The sequence below is a fragment of the Patella vulgata genome, chromosome 4 (assembly GCF_932274485.2).
Source record: "Patella vulgata chromosome 4, xgPatVulg1.2, whole genome shotgun sequence".
Classification (NCBI taxonomy): Eukaryota; Metazoa; Mollusca; class Gastropoda; family Patellidae; genus Patella; species Patella vulgata.
In genome coordinates this window covers 82,205,144-82,230,546 of record NC_065882.2, presented here as the reverse complement: position 1 = coordinate 82,230,546, position 25,403 = coordinate 82,205,144, and the positions used below count along the sequence as shown (strand labels likewise).

Below are 25,403 nucleotides of genomic sequence, written 5' to 3'. Positions count from 1 at the left end.
TGTTCAAAATTTGGGATCACTGTAGTTCAGAAACGAATGTTCAATTTAAAAATGCATGTATATTATGAGTTTTCTTTTAAATTGTATATAACTCAATGTACTAAATAGACGATTTCAATGAATTTAAAAATAATTTATTTGTCAATGAAACATTAATTGCAGCTAGTTTATAAATCTTGTTTTTCGTTAAAAGTGATTCTAGAAAAATGTATGAGTTATTTTTCTTGGATTGTTTTTTATTTTGGAGGAAGAAAAAGTATATAATATTTGTCTTTTTTCTCCAGACGTTTTACTAATAATCATTTCTTTGGAAAAACAGACATGGAAACCTAGACTACTATATTTACAAACCTTGGGTACACGTTCTGGTGATTTCAAGATTTAAAATCTAAATAAATAAGTTTCAGGGAACAGTTTTCGATGGGAAACAAAGAAAAGAAGAAAAACAAATATAGATCCAGATCGAGAGATCGATCAAGATCAAGGGAACACAAGAAGAGAAAGAAGGAAAAAAGAAGGTTGAAAATAATTTGCACAGTCTAAAGTCTTATTAAACTTAAAAAATTTTAAAAATAAGGAAACGATAAAGGCAACACTCTACTATCAATTGAGCATTCCAGAATTAAATTCTCTTAATCCAACGAATAGTGACAATCAAGTCAAAAGGGGGGATTTCGTAACGCATGCACCGATTTAATTTAAAAAACAACCCAACTGCAATCACAACGGCCAAAACTTTCATGTTGGTGGTTAAAGTCACAATTCTACTCACCACCTCAGACCTCAGTTGACAGGACTGAATTCTGTGTCACTCAATTGCAATACTATCCACTTGATCACCCCCCAAAACAATAAGTAAGTGTGGTGGCAGCACCATAGAAATATGTGTGCCCCTCTCTCTCCACTCCCCTTCCTCCTTCCAATAGGGGTACATGTAAGGACGGGTCACACTGTAACAAATTGTACACAAAAACAATCTTCTCCATGGTCCACAAAACCATACAGTAAATCATTGGCATATTGTTAAACATACAACACCCCCCAAAACCACACAATAATCAATGATAATTGATTAAACATGCATTATGCAAGAGCTAAATCTGTCTATTGCATGTCTTTCTTTAGGCCTGAAATGTTATCTAAATTATTAATTAGACATTAATTAACCTATCTAGACCATAATCAATTGCTGGCATCGCTAGCCTGCGATCTTTAGTGGATTATGAGTCGATTTATTGCATGTCTTTCTTTAGGCCTGAAATGTTATCTATTATTAATTAGACATTAATTAACCTATCTAGACCATAATCAATTGCTGGCATCGCTAGCCTGCGATCTTTAGTGAATTATGAGCTGATTTACTGCATAACTTTCCTTCGCGATTTAACGATTAAATGGATAATCGAGACTATGCTATGCTGTTTATCGTACTGACTTTAGTAATGATGATCGAGGCTAGGCGGAAATTTCAATCGCTTATAGTTCTTGGTTTATAGTGGATCAATTTGAATGAAATTGTCAGCAAATTGCCTTTACATTATCCTATTTTTAACTATTATAGCGAGAACTGCCAACTCGTTATCGAATCTCCCATAATGTATCTATAAATGACATGCTAATTAAAGATACCTTCCCGTGTACAAACTGGGTGATTTGATGATATAATTGGACTAAAAACATCTTCATACTAATTAATCTATCAAAATTTTGCTTGAAAATCTTCTCTGAAACTGTTGTACGTTTAAGTCACTTACTTTTTCCTCCTCCGCTTACCGTCAAGTTTATCAATCTATACATCAAGTGCTCCCTAATGCTGAGAGATCATAAATTTTTGTGTGCAACCTTTGACGTCTTTAACGCAGAAAGCCCTTCTCGATTGCTAAAGATTAATATAATGGGCAATATTGTCAACTGATTATCATATTTATAGTCTTATTATTGTTGCTTTCTACATTCTGTGTTTCAGGCCATCTTCATCTGAAGAAAGTTCGGATGAATCAGACGCTAGCAGATCAAGGTCATCTAGACATAAAAAGTCGAGTAAACACAAATCACATAAACATGACAGACGTAAACATTCGCAGTCACCTGATCGTAAAAAATCTAAACGAGCTGAACCAATTGACCCTGAGAAACGGAAAGAAGAAATCAGGTAAATCTTTTCAGGGAGATATGAAATGAAATGGGGTTTAACGTCCTATTGTTCTGCTCCTAAACTGGGCTAATGAAGACGGGCATACGCCATACAGTGTGCTATAAGGGAAATTTTGCCCGGACAGCGGCACTACAGCCTACTCTTATATCGAATTCCAACTGCCAAGGGATCTTTTACGTGCACGCCAATATGTACACGGGACCTCGGTTTTTCGTCCCATCCGAACGACTAGACAGCTGTCCTTGTCAGGCCCTCCGTCCTGCATCACTGACAAGGGGAAACCACGCCGGAAAATCTGGATGAACTTTCTCGGCCAATGCAGGGATCAAACACCCGACCTCCAGACTAGCGAACCAACGTCTTACCCACTTAGCCACATGATCCCCATCAGGGAAATAAACATATTATTTGTTTGAAGGCAAGGGAGTGGGATTAGGAGGTTGAATGGGCTTTAGATCACACGGTCTAACATTGTGTAAAGCGTGGCTGCGATCCTAAGCTTGTACACGACATGGAGATGGGATACCTGTCAAGCCTCATGGGTTTTCTTCCTGTGCCCTGTTTTTGTTACTTGTTAGGGTCTTCGATGATGGTTTAAAAACGTCCATGTGACCTTAAAGTTACATGGGAATTTTGAACCGTCATCGTAGACTCGACTGTCTAATTAGTGAGAATTAGTGAGTATCCCGACCGATAGACGGAATGTAGGGTAGTGAGTGAACTTAGATCCCCCGATAGTTGTACAAACAATTCTCACTCTTAGTATTATATCTTGTGACAGAGAATCGGTTTCAAACAAGTTATTTTCCCTGAATTAGAAAATCGGATTCAAACCAGCTATTTGATTTACAGACATTATACTTTGTCATAGCCTTTATAGTATTTACTTTTGAAAGAGATTTTCTATGTTACAGGTGTCTGGGATGTATGCCTGTCGTCCATTAGCCTCGTTTCCTTTCTTTTTGCCTGCAAATCCGTCAAGTTGATCGCCAAAATTTAAATTGGTTTGCCCATTATTTATATGATTATATGATTTTATTGCAGACAAGAAAAAGAATTAATAAAAGCTTTAGAAACACCTGAAGAAAAGCGAGCAAGAAGAATGGCTAAAAAAGTAAGTGGATATATTTTATTTTTTCACCTGTTATTTAGACGGCCCAATAATATTCCAGAATAAGATGGAATGTACTCTTGTCATTGAGCAACTAATATACAATGGTTTTCTTTTGTAAAGGAGAGTTTTGCCCAGACTATTGCGTTTTCTGACTACCAGTACTCTTCAAAAATGTTCTTTTACTTGGAATGCCATGTAAACCGTTTACATGAAAGAACCTCATATTTCGCCCCATTTTGCAATGACACACCAAAACATTCCTCATCAGTCCTTCAGCCGGCTATCCATGACAAGTGGGAACCAGACTTAAAAATCCCTAGATAGATCATGGACCAACCATGGACTGATTCAAACTGTGACATTCTTTTGGAGAATCCAGTGATGTTACTGTTCAGGGGTGGTTGGATAGCCAATGGTTAGCGCGTGTGCTGTATCATAAGGGTTGTCATTGGTCGTCTGTCTAACCTCTTGGATTTCCTCCAGTTTCTTCCCACTGCTAAAGGCCCCTACACACAAGCGAATTATTGAAATAAATTTGAACCATGTGTTAGTCCTGAAATAACCTAGATTGTGTTGAGTGGACATTAAACCCCATTTCTCTCTCTCTCTCTCTCTCTCTCTCTCTCTCTCTCTCTGTTTGACTACCTCTTATTTCTGAATAAAAAGTAAATATAGGCAGTTGGAATTCAATATAAGAGTAGCTCGTAGTGCTATTGTCAAAGAAAAATTTCCTTCATAGCACACTGTATGGCATAAGCCAATCTTCATTAGTCCAGTCGGTGCAGAACAATAGGACAATAGGACGTTAATCCCCATTTCATTTAACTTTGACTTTCAGACTACACACAATAGAAAATAGTCTTATCAAAAGACATACTTGTCCAAAAATCAATCAGTTTTAATGTGTTATAAACTTATAGAATTGCCTTTTAAAGTTTACATTACGTTTGTGTTTTTAATTTTTTTTAATTTTGACCCCTGAAGAAATTTATAAATTTATTAAATGTGTTCAAGTTTGAAAGAAAGTCTGATTAATGAAAAGTTTTTATTTTTTTAGGAATTAAAAGAAAGAAAGAGGAAAGAAGAAATGGGTTGGGATAAAGATTATGTTGTAAGTAAAGACAAGATCATTTCACGATTATTAGATACGGTGCAGAGGAGATAACTACAATGACTTATTTACTTGTCACATGATATAATGTTTCTAACAAAATCTCGAGAAGAGAAATTAGATAGCATTCCACCTCATGTAGTCACTTTGATTTACCCCTTGACAAAGTTTATATTTTCCGACGTGGTTTCCTCTTGTCAGTGATGCAGGACGGAGCACCTGACAAGGCAAGCTGGCAAGGGATAACGTATAGTCGGCTGGATAGGAAGAAAAACTGAGGCCCCATTTACATATTGGCATGCACGTAATAAACCCGCTGGCAGCTTTAGGCCTTAGCACAGCTGTCTGGGCAAAATTACCCCCAGAATACACTGTATGGCATATGTCAGTCTTCATTAGCACAGCCGGAGCAGAACACCTTAAACCAGTGATGGGATTTCAAAAAAATTCTTGTCGGACATTTTCCCGAAAATAAAGGGGCATAACTCTTATCGTAATTTAAGCAGACGTTTTTAAAACACAATTAAGAATCACGTGTCAACAAAATATATTCAAATTCATATATAAAAAAAATAGGTGCACCTCGTTATATTTCATGTTTAAAACCCGTACGGCATTCAAATTTATGTCAATAATATTCCTACAAAATTAAATGACATCGTAATACTATAGAATGGCAGCGTGCCGACTGCTGCCGATCTGTTTCAAACTCCCCCAAAATTACCGTATTTTTCGGGTCATACGTCGGTACATTTTTCAGCCAAGTCCGACATTCGTCTGATACTCCGTTTCGATTTATATACGGAAGGTAAAAAAATGACATCCCGAAATTTATTTGGCCGTAAACCGTAGTTAACGACGCTCTAATACAACGAGCGAGTGACACCAACTGCTCAATAATTTCATTCGACTGTAGCACGCGCTATCGTCTAAAACAATTAACTACTTACGTCATTCCAATTGAAATATTCGTCAACATTTCTTAGCGTGTTTATTTATTGTCCCCCGCCTTTCGAAGAAAGCAGGGGACTATTAAAATGGGTTCGTCCGTCTGTCTGTCTGTCCGTCCGTCTGTCCGTCTGTCTGTCTGTCACACTTTTTGGGACACAATAACTCTCTTCCTAATTGAGCTAGAATGTTCAAACTTGGTGTATGTGTTTATTAGGTCAATGCCTTGATGGAGTTCGAAGATGAGCATTTTCCGCTTAGGGTAAGCAGAGATAAGCAATTTGATTGGTTGATGCTTTGGGACACGATAACTCTCTTCCTAATTGGGCTAGAATGTTCAAACTTGGTGTATGTGTTGATTAGGTCAATGCCTTGATGGAGTTCGACGATGAGCATTTTCCGCTTAGGGTAAGCAGAGATAAGCAATTTGATTGGTTGATGCTTTGGGACACGATAACTTTAGTTCTAATTAAGTGAGATTGATGAAACTTGGTGTATAGTTTCATTACAGTAATACCTTGACTAAGTTTGATAATGAGCATTTTCTGCTCAGGGTAAGCAGAGCGATACGCAATTTGATTGGTCGAGACTTTGGAAAACAATAACTCTCCTACTTTGATTGTCCCCCGCCTTTCGAAGAAAGCAGGGAACTATTAAAATGGGTTCGTCCGTCTGTCTGTTTGTCTGTCTGTCCGTTCCGCTTATTTGTGATAAATTTATATGTGTCCTCTAATTATTTTCCTATTTCGGCGGGGGACATCAGCCTCACTGTTGGCTTGTTTATTTAAAGACATAAACTCCCTTCAAAATATGATCATAAATCCGACAATATGCCATCAAAATAGAATCTTTTCCCGGACATCAGGCATATTGGATTCAGCACGTATACATCTTTTAATTTCACGTGTCTCGCGAGATTTGTACTTTCATTTTAATTACTGAACTATATAAGCGACATTTGCGTGTGTGTGAAATATCTTTATTTAATTCGGCTTCGCTACCACCGAAAATATATCACAGAGAATTTATCGGATACAATGTATGTTGATTTGAGGTGTTATATACTATCAGGATATGTGACATATTATATGACTAATTTCTACGTGTTATTGTCCGACACAAAGGAGATTAAAACGTGAAACAATGGTGAAATCACAGGTTAATCAGATTAAGTTTATAATCACTCTTATTGGATTGATATATCATCCGACAAAGGAGAAGCAATGACTTCTGTTCAGGATTGATTTGATGAATTGTCCGACAAAGGATTAAGTAAGCCAATCAAGGCAGAATAGTAGTTAATCAAGGTAGGTGTGTATAGACGATATAACACAATAAATAGTCAATCACTTAATTACCTAATCAATCCAGCCTATTATCAACGATAATCGGGTTGCACGGTAGTTATACACTCAGTACACTATATTAATTTTGGGATTTGAATATTATTCACCATGTCTTGATGTCCGATTGGGCATATTCCCGGTTGGACAATTTTGGGCGTTTCGAAAAAAGATTCGGACAAGTCCGGAATATACGGGTAAAATCCCATCACTGCCTTAAACCCCATTTCATTTCATTAACAAAGTTTATATAAGTTTATCAGGTCACTCATGATTTCCAAATTTGAAGCAATCCCTCTGAAAGGATTTTACAACCCTTATAAACTGTGTTGGAAATTACTTCGCAACTTTCAGACAAGGTAAAAACGCAATTTGTTCACAAGTTGACATGTGATACGTATAAATAAAAAAACTTGTGAAAACAGGGTCCTGTTTCACGAAATTTTAACTAAAGATAAAATCCAAATTTTAGTAGATACTTCAATTTTGATTGGCTAAGCACTACAATCAGTCTAATATTATCCAATCAAATTACTAAAATCTGGATTTTATCTTAGTTAAAATTTCGGAAACAGGCCCCAGAACACTAAAATTGACATATACTGTGATAAAAATGATAAAAATGAACAAGTTGTTAAGAAAATCTGCTAAAAATGGATTTATTTGAAAAAATCAAATGGATTTATTTGAAAAAATCAAATGGATTTATTTGAAAAAATCAAATGGATTTATTTGAAAAAATCAAATGGATTTATTTGAAAAAATCAAATGGATTTATTTGAAAAAATCAAATGGATTTATTTGAAAAAATCAAATGGATTTATTTGAAAAAATCAAAAGGATTTATTTAAAGACAACAGCACGTGTCCACCTTATTGCGAGTATATTCGATTATGATTGGGTACAAAAATGGGGTTTTTCTGTCTCTTAATGATATTCGTACACAGAACTATCATTCCGTTCATTTTTTACTGACAGTCTTTATTTTATTCTTATCTCTTAAATGTTGAGATCGGGTAACAAAATGGGGAATATGACTGCAGTAGGCCAGGGCCAGACTCTTTATATATGGCTCTGGACAATGATGCAGGACGGAGGGCCTGAAAAGCACAGCTGTGTAGTCTTTCAGATGGGACGAAAAACCAAGGTCCCGTTACACATTGGCATACACGTAAAAGATCCCTTGGCAGTTGGAATTCGATATAAGAGTAGGCCGTAGCGCCGGTGCCCGGGCAAAATTTCCCCCATAGCACACTGTATGGCGTATGCCCGTCTTCATTAGCCCAGTATAGGAGCAGAACAGTAGGACGTTAAACCCCATTTCATTTCATTTATTCTAATGATGATAATTATTTCTATCTAGGGTTATTCTATCGATTATAATTATTTCTGTCTAGGGTTATTCAAATGATTATAATTATTTCTATCTAGGGTTATTCAAATAATTATAATTATTCCTCTCGAGGGTTATTCTAAGGATTATTTTTCTCCATGGTTATTCTAATGATTATAATTATTTCTATCTAGGGTTATTATTCTAATGATTATAATTATTTCTATCCAGGGTTATTCTAATGATTATAATTATTTCTATCTAGGGTTATTCTAATGATTATAATTATTTCTATCTAGGGTTATTCAAATGATTATAATTATTTCTATCTAGGGTTACTCTAATGATTATAATTATTTCTATCTAGGGTTATTCTAACGATGATAATTATTTCTGTCTAGGGTTATTCTAATGATTATAATTTATTCTATCTAGGGTTATTATTCTAATGATTATAATTATTTCTATCTAGGGTTATTCAAATGATTATAATTATTTCTATCTAGGGTTATTCTAATGATTATAATTTATTCTAATGATTATAATTATTTCTATCTAGGGTTATTCTAATGATTATAATTATTTCTATCTCGGGTTATTCTAATGATTATAATTTATTCTAATGATTATAATTATTTCTATCTAGGGTTATTCTAATGATTATAATTATTTCTATCTAGGGTTATTCTAACGATGATAATTATTTCTATCCAGGGTTATTCTAATGATTATAATTTATTCTAATGATTATAATTATTTCTATCTAGGGTTATTCTAATGATTATAATTATTTCTATCTAGGGTTATTATTCTAATGATTATAATTATTTCTATCTAGGGTTATTCAAATGATTATAATTATTTCTATCTAGGGTTATTCTAATGATTATAATTATTTCTATCTCGGGTTATTCTAATGATTATAATTTATTCTAATGATTATAATTATTTCTATCTAGGGTTATTCTAATGATTATAATTATTTCTATCTAGGGTTATTATTCTAATGATTATAATTATTTCTATCTAGGGTTATTCAAATGAATATAATTATTTCTATCTCGGGTTATTCTAATGATTATAATTATTTCTATCTAGGGTTATTCAAATGATTATAATTCTAATGATTATAATTATTTCTATCTCGGGTTATTCTAATGATTATAATTTATTCTAATGATTATAATTATTTCTATCTAGGGTTATTCTAATGATTATAATTATTTCTATCCAGGGTTATTCTAATGATTATAATTATTTCTATCTAAGGTTATTCTAATGATTATAATTATTTCTATCTAGGGTTATTCTATCGATTATAATTATTTCTATCTAGGGTTATTCTAATGATTATAATTATTTCTATCTAGGGTTATTCAAATAATTATAATTATTCCTCTCTAGGGTTATTCTAAGGATTATAATTATTTTTCTCCATGGTTATTCTAATGATTATAATTATTTCTATCTAGGGTTATTCTAATGATTATAATTATTTCTATCTCGGGTTATTCTAATGATTATAATTATTTCTATCTCGGGTTATTCAAATGATTATAATTATTTCTATCAAGGGTTATTCTAATAATTATAATTATTTCTATCTAAGGTTATTATTCTAATGATTATAATTATTTCTATCTAGGGTTATTCTAACAATGATAATTATTTCTATCTAGGGTTATTCTAATGATGATAATTATTTATCTCCAGGGTTATTCTAATGATTATAATTATTTCTATCTAGGGTTATTCTAATGATTATAATTATTTCTATCTAGGGTTATTCTAATGATTATAATTATTCTAATGATTATAATTATTTCTATCTAGGGTTATTCTAACGATGATAATTATTTATCTCCAGGGTTATTCTAAAGCTGATAATTATTTATCTCCAGGGTTATTCTAAAGCTGATAATTATTTCTCTTCAGGGTTATTCTAATGCTGATAATCCATTTGGTGATGAACATTTAATGGATACGTTTGTGTGGAATAAAAAGTTAGATAAAGAAGGAAAAAAAGATATGAATGTCGTAGATTTACAACGACATAATAAAATCAAGATGGGAGAAAATAGAGTGAGTTATTTTTTTAATAATAAGTGCAGGAAAAATAATATAATGAGGGAAAACCGCACTACATGCAAAACAAAACCGATAAGACAAACCTGCAGACACAGACAAACTAAACAGTCCCCCTGGCATGTAATTATACAGGATTCCCAACCTTAGATTGGTTACGACCCCATTCCAGAAGCCATCTACTAATCGCAACCCTGTCAAGAACAAAGTCACAAGGTTGGACAGGCGGACCCTACTCCTTGTCACGTACAAAAAGGGAATAGAAACCACATTAGTTGACTCAATGACAGACCTTATGATACAGTGCGCACATGCTAACCATTCAACCATCCACCCCACCCCACTCCCCCCCCCCCATTAAATACAGAAATCCCACTAAAATAACACAACTATACAATACCTATTCATGACAAAACACAACACAGGGTATATATGGATATAACTACTTCTCTATTATTTAATAACAACGTTTTGTAACACATACAGGTCACGTTTTTCAAGTTAATGATAAATATCCCTTTCGTTCGTTCGTTTCTGGAGTTTTACGTCCACTTCCATCTAAGGTGATATCGTAGACAAGATAAATATCCGTTCGATCGTTTCTGGTGTTTTACGTCCACTTCCATCTAAGGTGATATCGTAGACAAGATAAATATCCATCTAGTCAGCCTATTTATACATATTAAAGCTTACACCAGCTTAATTACAAAAACCAAAAGAAACCATTAACATAATTAGCAGTACCTAATTAAACTAGCCATACATAATACAAACAGTAATAATGACCTAACTGACCCTTAGTAGGATCATAACAGGTAATCAGTACTAAAGATCAAAGATCATAGTGATAGGGTTTCACTATAAAAATATATAATGCAAACATTAATAATAGGGGGGTTGGGATGGCCTAGTGGTCTAGAGTGTCACGCTTCGACCTCTAGTTGGCCGGTCACCTCTGGCTTGCGGCTGTGGTTTCGATCCCAGGTGTGAGCGTATGTGGCTTGGAGATAGGGGCGCCTTCTCAACCTCGTGGGTTTACTCCGGGTACTCCGGTTTTCTCCCACAGCAAAGACCCCTGCGCGTGTGCTAAGATCATCAAAATGACCTTGTCTGCGATATCACCTTCGTTGGAAGCGGACGTTAAACGCTAAGAACAACAACAACATTAATAATAATCGCTCATTGTGTTGTGTTTTGTCATGAATAGTTAACCGTGTTTCTACATGTCATTTAAAGATTTTATACAATACCTGTGTGTTGTAGGTATATATAAAATACCTGTGTGTTGTAGGTATATATAAAATACCTGTGTGTTGTAGGTATATATACAATACCTGTGTGTTGTAGGTATATATACAATACCTGTGTGTTGTAGGTATATATAAAATACCTGTGTGTCAAAGGTATATATATATATATATGATAGACAGTAATACAGTCATCGATATTTATGAATGTTTTATAAAAGTCCAATATCACAATGAATTTTATTTGATTTTTTGTGATTTTAGAGAGAATTAGAGAAAGTGAAGAAAAGACGACAGGAACGTGAGAAACAGATGGAAGAACGAGATCAAGAACGAGTAAGAATCTTTACATTTCTACTGGAAGATAGTGACTTACCTTTACCTTTAATCGTGAAGGTCAAAAGTCACAGCTAATTAGGGAACAGTTACAGAGACTGTCGTCATCACTAATGTTCAAAATGTCTAATCAATTAACCTGTTTATTCTAACCATGGAGTTCGTCTAATCTACACTGGTTACAACGGTTGCATCTCGTTATAAATGTATTATATTAAATTCCAGGAACAGTTACAATCACTTTATTTTAACCTGTAAAATATGTTATTTCTATAAGTCTAAGAATAATTTACAGAGAGAGTGTTGCCGATTTCCTATTTTAACCTGTAAAATATATTATTTGTATAATTTTAGGAACAGTTACAGAGAGAGTGTTGCCAATTCTTCTATTTTAACCTATAAAATATATTATTTGTATAATTTTAGGAACAATTACAGAGAGAGAAAGAAGCTGAATATTATAGAACATGGGAGTTACAGGAAGATAGCGTATGTATTTAATTCTTACCTATAGTCAATAATTACTACGACCCACTTCTATTCAATAATTACCACCAACCTACTTCTAGTCAATAATTACTACGACCCACTTGTAGTCTATAATTACTACAACCTACTTGTAGTCAATAATTACCACGAACCCACTCCTATTCAATAATTACCACGCCCCTCGTGTAGTCTGTTCGGGACCCATTCCTATAGTTGATTAATTGTAAATTATTTTATTTTAGTTTCACTTGAATCAAGCCAAGATGAGATCACAGATTCGTATTCAAGATGGCAGAGGTAAATATTTAATATTTAATGATAAATACTCCACAATATCTTTAAATAATGATGATGATGATGATGATGATGATGATTAGGCATTTATAGAAAACCTGAAGTCAATATGTATAACTTTCCAAATGGCTGATACATTTTGTCAACAAATAGTGCATGCCATAGGCATTAACAATCTGACTAAAACACAGATCTTATTTCGTTTCGTTTTTTATAGTTCTAAATTTAATTTTACCTGTCTTCACTACACTAGGATCTGGGAGAGTTGTTATATAACAGGCGTTCTTGGCGTGCGATGCAGGGAACTGTGAATAAACCACTAGACACATCAACGCTGGTTGATTAATCAATGTCTGATAACATTGAGTCAAAAGGTGCTCGTATGACCTCTGACGCGACCTCCCACTACAACTGGTCAGATCTTCATGTAGTGTAGGCCATCGAAAGTATAAAAAAAAAACGAAACAAAATATAGATCTGTATTTTAATCAGATTGGGGAATCAACAAATAGCAGGTTTAACGGCAGTTTTAAAATCATCTGCCTCAATTCATCTATGGAGTGGGGGTGATTGGCCGAATGGTTAGTACGTTCGCGTTGTATCATAAGGTCTGTCATTGAGTCAACTGATCTGGTTTTGATTCCCCGGTTGTCTGTGACAAGGAGTAGGGTCCCCTGTCCTACCCCGCGGGTTTCTTCGGGTCCTTCGGTTTCCTCCCACTGCTAAAGACCCCTACGCACAATTGAATTATTGAAATAAAGTTGAACCATATGTTAGTCTCTCTCTCTCTCTCTCTCTCGCTCTCAGTCTCAATTCATCTATAGAATATTGCGCGAAAATAGCTTCTTTTACACAGAAGATGACTTATTTGGCCCAAAGACCCTCAACATGGGAGACTGCATGGTTTCCATAATTTGTATAACAATTTTGTTTGTATTATTTCAGCTAAACCTATAGATTTATTGGCCAAATATATTAGTGCTGAAGATGATAAACTGGCAATAGAGATGCATGAACCATATACATATCTTTATGTAAGTAATAAGTTTATGTAAGGGAGGTACACTGTCATGAACCATTTTGATGTAAGGGAGTGTAACTGTCATGAACCATTTTCATTTAAGGGAGTGTAACTGTCATGAACCATATGCAGTTTTATATACTATTCAAAAAAGTGCTGGCCAAGGTAATGTGGTGATGTTCTGTTGTTGGAGGTAACCTGTAACGATCCTGGCCCTGTGACATCTTGCGTTGTCATCCTGGAAGATGAAACGGCGGCCATGACGTCGTGCGAACGGCACAACATGGACTGCCAAGATGTTGTCCCGGTAGTACTGGCCTGTAACACGCCCTGCAACAACATGTAAAGCCGTTCTTCCAGCAACAGTGATGCCTCGCCGCACCATAACAGAACCACCCCCAAATCGATCATGTCTGATGACGTTAACGTCTTGGAAGCGCTCGTGTCGACGACGCCACACCCTCCTACGTCTGTCCAAAAAATCAACAGTGAACCTTGACTCATCTGAAAACATCACATTGCTCCAGCGTCGATTATCCCAGTGTTGACGATCCCTACACCAACGACGTCTTGCCTGAATGTGATGATCTCTCAAACAAGGGATCATGCGAGGACGTCGGGCGCGAAGGTGACCCCTATGCAGTCGATTCCGAATCGTCTGGCCACTCACTCTCACACCAGTGTCTGTTTGAAGACGAGCGCTGATCTGATTTGCTGTGATGACACGATTTCTCAAGGCCAAGGTACGGATAAATCGATCCTGGGCTTGAGTTGTCGCCCTTGGTCGACCTGAGCGTGGTCTGTCCTGTACAGATTGTGTATCACGTTATCTGGACCATAGCCTGCATATGACAGACTGAGAAACATTCATCGTCTGCGCCACAACCGCCTGTGTTGTGCCGATCTGTAGCATGCCAAGGGCACGTAACCTTTCATTTTGGGTAAGCCGACGCATATCAAAATTTGTTTTCTGGTCACTAAAACAATTAAACTGATGTTTCCACCCTGGAATTCAATGCCACAATGACTGTAACATTCAAAGTCAGAGTCGTGCAAATCTTGGGTTGGACCCCCATGATGATCCCAAGCATCACCTGCATTCCATGCGGTAGCTATTGGTGCGTTTGGGCGTCACATGTAACTGGAAATGTTTCTTCTGTTAGGTTCTATAGTGACTTTTTTCGTAGTCATTTGCATATTTTAGTATTATGCCCCCAAAATCAAATATCCCCTACTTTTTTTGAATAGTATATAAGTGTCATTCCAATAGTAGTTTCAAAACTTGCGAAAGGGTACCCCGATTTAAAAGGTCATGTCTCAGTCAATATTGTTACTAGAGTCATATAACTTTCTAGTTTTACAAGAGTTTAACTATAACATATATTCTTTTCATAATATTCTGAGGGGTTCATCTGACAACTTGACATTTGTCCACTTGACATGGAATAACAACCCATAAGGTACATGTAGGTAACCGTTGTAAACCATAATGCAGTTTGATGTAAGGGAGGTAACTGTCATGGACGGTCTGATATCACTATTTAAGTAATAAGTACAGGAGGACCACACTACACACAAACAAACCTGCATACCAGACACAAACTACAAGAAGTTAACAACAATATCGAATCAAGTAACATTTCTGTTGACTCTATGGCTGCAGTGGTCAATTGGTAGTTCGACCTCTTGACAAGAACAACCCTGGTTTCGATCCCGATATGAGAGAACCTTCAGAGTTTTTCAAGCATGTTTTATTTTGGTGTATTTTAGGGTCTGACGATTACAGATTTAGAAGATTTATTAGAAGATATTAAAGTTTATTTAGAATTAGAGCAGGGAAAGAATGCTGATTATTGGAGAGATATTATCACAGTGTCGCAGGATGAATTAAATAAATTACGAAAACTAGACACCACTAGTAGAGGTATGATTCCTGTCTGTCTGTAAACTAGACACTATTGATACCTTGTTCTATGCCATTAGGAGCAGAACAGTAGGATGTTAAACCCCATTTCATTTCATTTCATTTGGTCGAACCTTACGTTGGCCAAGAAAGTTCTACAGGATTTTCTGGAGTGGTTCCCCCTTGTCAGTGGTGCAGGACAGCGAGGGTCTTGCAAGGGACAAATTGTTCAGATTGGGCGAAAAATCGAGGCCCCGTGTACATATTATTGTGCATGTAAAAGATCATTTGGCATTTAGTATTCGATATAAAAGTAGGCCATAGCGCCACTATCCAAACAAAATGACTGTATGGCGTATGCACCTGTCTTCATTACCCCAGTTGGACCTCCATTTCTTAGCCAATAGAAAGGCTGAATCCATAAACAATTGCAATTAAAGTTTTCATGAATACAGTCCCTGGCCAATCTGATTAAATTACAGATCTTTGTTTTTTTATACTTTCGTTGGCCTACACTACATGAAGATCAGACCAGTTGTACTGGGAAGTCACGTCAGGGGTAGTACGAGCGGCTTTTGACCCAATGATGTCAGGCATTGATTAATCAATGAGCGTTGACATTTCTAGTGGTTTACTCACAGTTCCATGCATCGCATGCCAAGAAGTCGCCATAACAGACGGTTTCGTTGGCTAATCTCTCACGCAATCCAGATCTTATATAACCACTCTTCCAGATCCTAGTGTAGTACAGACAAATAAAACAAAATTTTGAACTTTAAAAAACGAAACGAAATAGGATCTGTGTTTTAATCAGATTGAGACCCTGGCTTTACTCACTTATACCTACATATTTTGGGTGCTTTTTGTAATTTTAGAATATTTCGGTGATCGGCGTGATGGGATAAATCAAGCGGTAACTACGGAAGTAGCAGACGTATTTAAAGGTAAATCAACCAATCAGCTGAAACTATTGGAAACACAGATAAAAAGTAAACTAGAAGGAGGAGAAGGGATTGATATTGGTGAGTTATGATTGGATGATTCATTATACGTCCCGCAATTCACATTGCAGATGTTCAACTGTTAGTCCAGAACGTTTCGAATTGACAAAATTACAATCACAACAAACAGAATTCAGTCCTGTCATAGTTCTATTTGTCCCGAAAACATATACCATACTCTTTTTTAATTGACAACTGTTGGGGGCAGGGATCTAAATCGGCTGTTTTTTGTCGGCTTTAGCCGATTGATCTTTAATCTAGCCGATTGGTAAAACAATGAACCGGCCACTAAGGTGTCACTAATCAATCTACTTTCGGCCGATTTACAAAGAATTAATTATCAGGCCGATTCTTAAAACATTGAACCGGCCACTATGGTATCATAAATCAATCTACTTTCGGCCGATTACAAAGAGTTAATTATTACTCGTCGATTAAGAAACCCATCAAAGAGTCAATCATTACAATGAATACCTTCGGCTTATTTCATAAATAAACAACTTAATTGAGGTAATCATGCCAAGCACTTGAACACCTCGCAGAATGACACCAGGAAACGTAAACGAGATTTAACTGAAGATAGAGATGGCGGCGTTGACCTTGAACTTCAAGCATGCACGTCGTCAATGGAAATTCCAAAAGCCGGAGATCCTCCCACGTGCAATATAGGTCAACCAAATTATCGGCAATAAAATACCATATTAATCTGACGATCATACCTACGTAGCAAAGAAAGACGATGGCAGAACAAAGAGTTTAATTCCTAAAATTATTTCAAACCGGGCGTTAATCCGAAATGCGTATTTCATAGCAAAAAGAAACATTGCCATCGAAAATTATGATTATGAACAATAATTGAACGATTTGACAGAACGGGACATGAAATGACAAAAAAATTATATCGTGATTTTAATTATTGTGGTGAATTTATTTCTTTAATATTCAGTGAAATTGAGGAAGAGATCTTCTCAGATATCCGAACGAGTCCTGCTGCGTATACTGGTAACACTCAAAATAAACTAACCTGAATCACGACAATTGGCCACGTGACCTTTTGTACGTACAGCATATTTCCGAGTTCCGACTACACGGAAACTGATTTTTGCGACTTTGTTATTGATATACTTTTTGTCCCCCGCCTTTCGAAGAAAGCAGGGGACTATTAAAATGGGTTCGTCCGTCTGTCTGTCTGTCCGTCTGTCTGTCCGTCTGTCTGTCCGTCCGTCTGTCTGTCCGTCACACTTTTTGGGACACAATAACTCTCTTCCTAATTGAGCTAGAATGTTCAAACTTGGTGTATGTGTTTATTAGGTCAATGCCTTGATGGAGTTCGAAGATGAGCATTTTCCGCTTAGGGTAAGCAGAGATAAGCAATTTGATTGGTTGATGCTTTGGGACACGATAACTCTCTTCCTAATTGGGCTAGAATGTTCAAACTTGGTGTATGTGTTGATTAGGTCAATGCCTTGATGGAGTTCGAAGATGAGCATTTTCCGCTTAGGGTAAGCAGAGATAAGCAATTTGATTGGTTGATGCTTTGGGACACGATAACTTTAGTTCTAATTAAGTGAGATTGATGAAACTTGGTGTATCGATTTATTATATGAATACCTTAACTAAGTTCGATAATGAACATTTTTTGCTGAGGGTAAGCAGAGTGATAAGCAATTTGATTGGTAGAAACTTTGGAACACAATAACTCTCCTTCTAATTGAGGTAGAATGTTCAAACTTGGCATAGGTGTCTATTAGGTGAATGTTTAAACTTGATGTATATGTAGATGTTCATTAGGTGAATGTCTTGACTGAGTTCAATAATTAACATTTCGAGCTGAAGCTAAGCAGAGCTAATCGATTTCATTTGTCGATGGTTTGGGACAAGATAATCTTGATTCTATCTGATAGAGAGTGATGAAACTTAGTGAAAAAAATAAATGTGCGATTAATTAATATGTGTCATCTATTTATTTTGCAATTTCGGCGGGGGACATCAGCCTCACTGTTGGCTTGTTTATTTTTATATATATTAACATGTGCTTACGAATAATATAATTTAAAAAAAAAACATTTGTATGTACTTGTAGTTTTTACTAATTTATAACTTCCGTTTAGTTGGATGAAAGCAAAAGTAGGAATATGCAATGCTAGTTGCTGAAATAATAATGACTATAAATGTCGATATTATAGCGATGTATGGATACAAGTATGCAATTATAAAGGTCCTGTTTATTCAGAGTTTCAGCTATTATTATCCCGAATACGTTATGCAATTAGTGAATTATGCAATTACTGTCGTGAATAGAGTATGAATAAACCAACATGTTTGTTGTTGAAAAGACGACTATTCGTTAGGCCTACCCGTGGCCAGTTCATTTCAAAATGGATTAAGAACCCTGGTTGGGGGATCTAATAATGTCCACAACATATCGGTTGTATATATATAGTATATATTGTACATTCCCATCCATCTCATTATATATGTATTTACACTTATATATGTATGTGTTTGTCATTTTAACTGTGTATATATACACCCATTTTGTTCCTTTGTTTTAATACTATGTATGTATATATTATCTAGGGAGAGGGGTTTTACATAGGTTAAGCCTGTTCCCCAATCCCATTCAGACATCCTGAATAAAAATATTGTTTTAAAAAAAAAAGTTTTCTATCCCATCCGAATGACAAGACATCCAATTGAAAGAAATCAGTATACTTTTGGCTGATTTATGTGTAACTATGGAATTATTTATTGTAGGATACTGGGAGTCGTTATTACAACAATTAAAAGCTCACATGGCCAGAACGAGGCTGCGTGAACGACATCAAGATGTATTACGACAAAAACTGCACGAATTAAAGAGAGAGGTTTGTGGGAAGATTTTATTTTTATTTCCGCATGTATCGAAAATAGAATTTAATTAAAAATGCTTAGATTTATTTTGCTAATGAAAGCAAAAATTATTCAAAATTAGTACTGTCTGGCATCTATTTATCTTATATTACAGCAAGGTATAGAACCTACTCCATTATTTCCTGTTAAAACTGAAGATGGTGAAAATAACATATCGACATCTAGCCCAGGCGACACCACCACTAGTAGAACTATAGATCAAGTTGACATTAAACAGGAAGAACAGCCATCGACGTCTGGTACAACTGAGGCACAACAGACTGAAGAAGGAAAAGATAACTCTGATGATGATGATGAGTATGTTTCACGTTTAAAATTCTAATATTAAATGTCCCTTGATTAAAATACAAATCTATAAATTGTTTCGTTTTATATACTTCTGATGGCCTCTACTACATGAAGATCTGACCAGTTGTAGTGGGATGTCGCGTCAGGGGTCATACGAGCGACCTTTGACTCTGTGACGTCAGACAGTTGATTAATTCAGCATTGATGTTTCTAGTCTGATACCTAAAGTTCTGTGAATCACATGCCAAGAACTCCCTGCAACAGACGGTTTCATTGGCTAATCCCTCATATCAATGAGAACGCGGGTTATATAATAACTCTTCCAGGTCCTACTGTAGTAAAGACAAGTAAAGGGAAATTTTGAACTATAAAAATGAAACAAAATAGGATCTGTGTTTTAATCAGATTGTAAAACCGAGTTCCTGAGTACACATTAGGGTGCACATAAAAGTAACCATGACAGTTGGAATTCAATCTAAGAGCAAAATTTCCCTCATTGTAGCAAACTGTATGGCGTATGACCGTCTTCATTAGCCCAGTAGGAGCAGAACAATAGTATCTTAAACCACATTTCATTTCATTTTCATTTCTGTAATAACAAGCCAACTGTAGCTCATGTCCAAGGACAGCTGTCTAGTCATTCGGATGGGACAAAAAACCAAGGCACTGTGTACACATTGGGGTGCACGTAAAAGGTCCCTTGACAATTGGATTACAATATAAGAGTAGGCCTTAGCGTTGCTGTCTGGGAAAAATTTCCCATGTAGCACACTGTATGGCGTTATGCCCGTCGTCATTAGCCCAGTTTAGGGGTATGCCCGTCTTCATTAGCCCAGTTTAGGGGTATGCCCGTCTTCATTAGCCCAGTTTAGGGGTATGCCCGTCGGCATTAGCCCAGTTTAGGGGTATGCCCTTCTTCATTAGCCCAGTTTAGGGGTATGCCCGTCTTCATTAGCCCAGTTTAGGGGTATGCCCGTCTTCATTAGCCCAGTTTAGGGGTATGCCCGTCGTCATTAGCCCAGTCAGAGCAGAACAATAGGATGTTAAACCCCATTTCATTTTATTTCTAATATTAGATGAATAAAACCAGATGAAATGGCATTTAATTAATGACATATTTTTTCTGGACCAACTGGGTGATGGGAACAGGCATATGTCATGCAGTGGTTATAGGGAACATTTTGCCTGGATAGCGCCATTCACACCCACTTTTTGTCATCAGTTGCATTGAGTGTGCATACACAAGATCTATAAATATATTTCATTTTATATTTTAGTAGTTCAGAGGAAGAGATAATAACAGAAGCTGATATTGAACAAGGTTTTATTGATGAGTACGAAGCAGGAGGATATTCACCGAAACTAATGCAACCGTCGAACCTCGATATTGATGCCGTTGTTTATGATCCCGTTGATGACCTCAAGAAACTGGAGCTAGCCAGAAGTCAAGTACAAAGTACTGGTCGAGTCAGGGTACGTTTCAAAACATTGATTGAGTCAGGGTACGTTTCAAAACATTGTTTGAGTCAGGGTACGTTTCAAAACATTGGTTGAGTCAGGGTACGTTTCAAAACATTGATTGAGTCAGGGTACGTTTCACAGGGTTCCTGCGGTCCTTGAAAATCCTTGAATATCCTTAAATTTAAAATTTCATTTTCAAGGTCTTGAATATCCTTGAATTTCGCGGAAATAGGAAAATATCCTTGAATTTCAGTTGAGATCCTTAATTTTGTTTCAAATGTCTTCAATTCCTTTTAAATATGAGATTATAACGATAGTTGGTAATGTTTTGGTTATTTTTAAGATGAAAAATTGTAACTTTAGACTAAAAAATGTCGTTGAAAATCCTTGAATTTGATGTATATTTATCCTTGAATATCCTTGAAAAAATGTTTGACGAAGCCGCGGGAACCCTGTTTCAGAACATTGATTGAGTCAGGGTACATTTCAAAACATTGGTTGAGTCAGGGTACGTTTCAAAACATTGACTGTCAGACACAAATAGTAGTCTTCAACACAATATTCTGTCATCTTGGATGTTAAATTGAGATTAAATTATTTTGTTCTGTTACTATTTAATAATTGTATGCGCACATTCCATTGACGTATGCTCATGATACAATTGTCAATTTTCTACCTTTGCATATGCTGGAAAAACTTAATAAAATGAAGCAAATAGATATTTAATTATGACTTGGATGATTCTAAGATCTTTTATTGATTTCTTTACACTGTAACCCTGGTATCATTTAATCTTGTGTATCTAGCAATAATTTTTTTCACATGTGCATTTCTGAAGTGCCAAAAAGTGTTCGCAGCAATTAGCTTATCTACATAGAGATTTTTGATAAATAGGAAAATGTTTCTTTTATCTCCCTTTTTTATATTTAACAGCTTGACGGAGAAACAGAGTTTGAGAAGAAAGCAAGGGAAGGCATGAATGATGATGAAGCCACGTTTAGTGTAGAAGTAGCCTTGGATAGCCAGGCTTTTCTATGGTCTGATAAATACCGTCCTCGTAAACCCCGATTTTTTAACAGAGTTCACACGGTAAGTAGCCTACAACTATGTAACAAATGATGAGAACTGAACAGAGGAGCTGTGGGTATTACACATTGTCAACAACTTAGAGTCTGGACGTGATGAACGATATCACTCAGGGCTGGCCACGAATAAATTGATGGCGAGCAGATGACTGCTCACGCAAATTTAGGTTTGGGCGAGCAAGGCAAGCAATAAACATTCTTTACTTTAGACTCGATTATCACGTGTTTGTTACTGGTGTTCGTAGGAAAACCAGTCATGACGTTCAGGTCTAAAGTGTATTTTTAGTAACACAAGTTGCGAGTAACTTTATTAGCCAATCAAATTTCAGGAGGAAATGCCGCGTGCAGCTGGGTGAATCTCAGTTTGACAGACGAATTTATGACGTTATTGACATTGTTGGGTTAGTTTCGGCAATAAACTTGTCAATATTTTGATTATTTTTACAGGGTTTTCTTAAAATTTTGCGCGAGCAATGAACCGCTCGCGTAAATGTAGATTTACGCGAGCACAGCGCGAGCGCGAGCAACTGCTCGCGTCTGTGGCAAGCCCTGTCACTGTTGGTCGAGTGTACAAATCTGCAATTAATAAAGAAATTTGATTTCATTAATTGTTTCAATTATGACCATTGTAAAAATATAATTTTAAAACTATTACTACATGTTGATTATTAAACAAAATGGGGGTGGAATTGATGAAACCTGGGAATGCATCAGAAGTTCTCTGGGAGTCAGTGGTGCAGGGCGGAGGGCCTGACAAGGACAGTTGTCGTGTCGTTCGAATGGGACAAAAAAGACGAGGTCACATGTATACATTGGTGTGCACGTAAAAGATCCCTTGGCAGTTGGAATTTGATATAAGAGTAGGCCATAGTGCCACTGCCCAGGCAAAATTTTCCTCATAGTACACTGTATGGCATATACCTGTCTTCGTTACAATATGTCCGATTACGCAGAGTGTTTTTATTTCATTTAGCATGCGTAGGCATTTTGAATAGGTCAAGTCTGTCGTTAATTTATCTTCTTCATTGTCTCTGTCTCCAGTTGATTGCAAACTTGTCTTTGCTGTCACGTGTTCATTGATAATCTGTCATTCTGTGTCCAGGTCGTCGTCACACTCGGTCAGAATTCCATTGTCAAAATTGATCAAATCGTCTTCTGTTGCATTTGTTTCGGACACCATCTGTAGCAAGTCGGATATTGTCCTCTTGGTCGTTGACGCCTCATTTGACGGTTTGAGCCAATCAGAATAAATATTACTTGTCATCCAAGCCTTACGATTGGTCGACCAATTGACTGGCAGGTTGTTCTTGTCCACGTCTTTAAAACATCGAGGATTCTCCACTTTACCGATTATAAAATTATCAAAGTAATCAACAAAGATCTACGCGAGCGAGTTTTAATCTTACTGAAAATTGATTGGTAATTGCTTGTTAATCTTTTGTGGCTTCACACCCACCGATTGAAGGCCGGATTAAACAATGTTGATTCAATGAAAATTGTGTGATGGGACGGCTGATTGATGTCGTTATTCGGAATATTCAGAGTCTGGATTACTCAAAGATTTTTTGGTTGAAGTAATAAAGAAATAAATTGGGACAAAATGAAATGAAATGAAATGGGGTTTAACGTCCTACTATTCTGCTCCTATACTGGGCTAATGAAGACGGGCATACGCCACACAGTGTGCTATGAGGGAAATTTTGCCCGGGCAGCGGCACTATCGCCTACTCTCATATATTATTCCAACTGCCAAGGGATCTTTTACGTGCATTCCAATGTATACACGGGACCTCGGTTTTCCGTCTCATCCGAAGGACTAGACAGCTGTCCTTGTCAGGCCCTCCGTTCTGCACCACTGACAAGGGGAAACCACGTCGGAAAATCCGAATGAACTTTCTCGGCCAATGCAGGGATCGAACACCCAACCTCCAGGCTAGCGAGCCTGTGTCTTAACCACCTAGCCACCGTGGCTCCAATATATTGGGACATGAAAAAGATGTCGGATTTCACAGAATGTCATAGTATTCAAATGTCGGATGTGACAGAGTCCACTGCAACATTATTTTGGAGACTCAGTGAAATGTGTGATTTCTGCTGAATGTGAACAAGACAGTTTATATTATTATGTTTGTATAATTTCAGGGTTTTGAATGGAATAAATACAATCAAACACATTATGATATAGATAATCCACCACCAAAAATTGTTCAAGGATATAAATTTAATGTAAGTTAATCTACTGTCATTCTCTTAGAATAGTCAATTCAGTACTATTTACCAAGCCCAGCTTATATAAGATCACTGACAAAGTCTACTACATCAGCTATAAGGGGGGAGGGGAAGGTACCCGAAAAAAAAAAATTTCTTTAAATTCCTAACTACTTGTACCATTTTAAATTCAATAACTTTAAAATTTAAGGGAACATTTTTCAGGTAGCTTCACCCCAACTATGAGTGATGTATAATTTAAAACTGCTGAATTTTTCCATATTTTTTCTTAAAACTTGCTTTTCACATTTCCAATAACTGTATAATTTTGATGTATTGTAGATATTTTATCCTGATTTAATAGAAAAATCGAAAACACCAGAATATACAGTGGTAAGTTCTGCTTGAGTGGTTGGGTGGTCAAATGGTTGAACAAGTGTGTGTTATATCATAAGGTCTTTCATTGAGTCAAGTGGTGTAGTTTTGATTCCCAGCTTGTACATGATAATGAGTTGGGTCGCTGCACTAACTCATAGGTTCACTCCGGTTTCATCCCACAGCTAAAGACCCCTACGTGCAAACAAATTATTAAAATAAATAGAGGATATTTGTCGTTTTAGAGTGAATAACATATATTATTTCATCGAGAAGCAAGAAAACTTATATTTTCACGAATGCGTAGCATGAGTGAAAATATAAACGTTTTCTTGCTTAGAGATGAAATAAAATATGTTATTCACGACAAAACCACAAATGTTCTATTTATTTTATGATTTTACAATCATTTTAGGTAAAAACAACATGGACTTCTTTAGCCAGTGGAATAACACTTTTATTTCACTGATAAAATGCGGTATTCCACTACTGATCATAAAATAAAATTGTACATATGTTAATCCTAAACTGACATAGTTTGTATCACTACAGCGCAGTGGATGCTTAGGACTAGCCCCTGGATCCATTCACTTAATTTGATATGTTCGTTTGTTTGTGATTTCTGCGCATTGTGTCTTGTCCGTAGATTTGTTTAGTGTAATTATGTGTGGTGCAGTTCGCCTGCACTTACTA

General features: G+C 36.1%; 1 protein-coding gene across 2 annotated transcripts in view; it reads left to right on the top strand.

Annotated features, from left to right (window-relative positions):
- Positions 1-322: 322 nt before the first annotated feature.
- Positions 323-25,403, top strand: part of LOC126819805 (splicing factor Cactin) — a 27,988-nt gene continuing 2,907 nt past the window's right edge. Inside the window, exons 1-17 of one of the 2 annotated variants that reach the window (XM_056100121.1) lie at positions 323-518; positions 1,967-2,152; positions 3,200-3,269; positions 4,327-4,380; positions 9,940-10,086; positions 11,601-11,672; positions 12,099-12,161; positions 12,404-12,458; positions 13,401-13,489; positions 15,247-15,400; positions 16,255-16,401; positions 19,138-19,247; positions 19,388-19,590; positions 20,862-21,054; positions 21,976-22,131; positions 24,270-24,353; positions 24,678-24,728. In XM_056100121.1, coding sequence (XP_055956096.1) covers positions 421-518; positions 1,967-2,152; positions 3,200-3,269; positions 4,327-4,380; positions 9,940-10,086; positions 11,601-11,672; positions 12,099-12,161; positions 12,404-12,458; positions 13,401-13,489; positions 15,247-15,400; positions 16,255-16,401; positions 19,138-19,247; positions 19,388-19,590; positions 20,862-21,054; positions 21,976-22,131; positions 24,270-24,353; positions 24,678-24,728 — 1,932 coding nt within the window. In that variant the 5' untranslated portion in view covers positions 323-420. Of the gene's footprint in view, positions 519-1,966; positions 2,153-3,199; positions 3,270-4,326; positions 4,381-9,939; positions 10,087-11,600; positions 11,673-12,098; positions 12,162-12,403; positions 12,459-13,400; positions 13,490-15,246; positions 15,401-16,254; positions 16,402-19,137; positions 19,248-19,387; positions 19,591-20,858; positions 21,055-21,975; positions 22,132-24,269; positions 24,354-24,677; positions 24,729-25,403 lie in introns of both variants that reach the window. The other variant, XM_056100120.1, reaches the window with a different exon arrangement.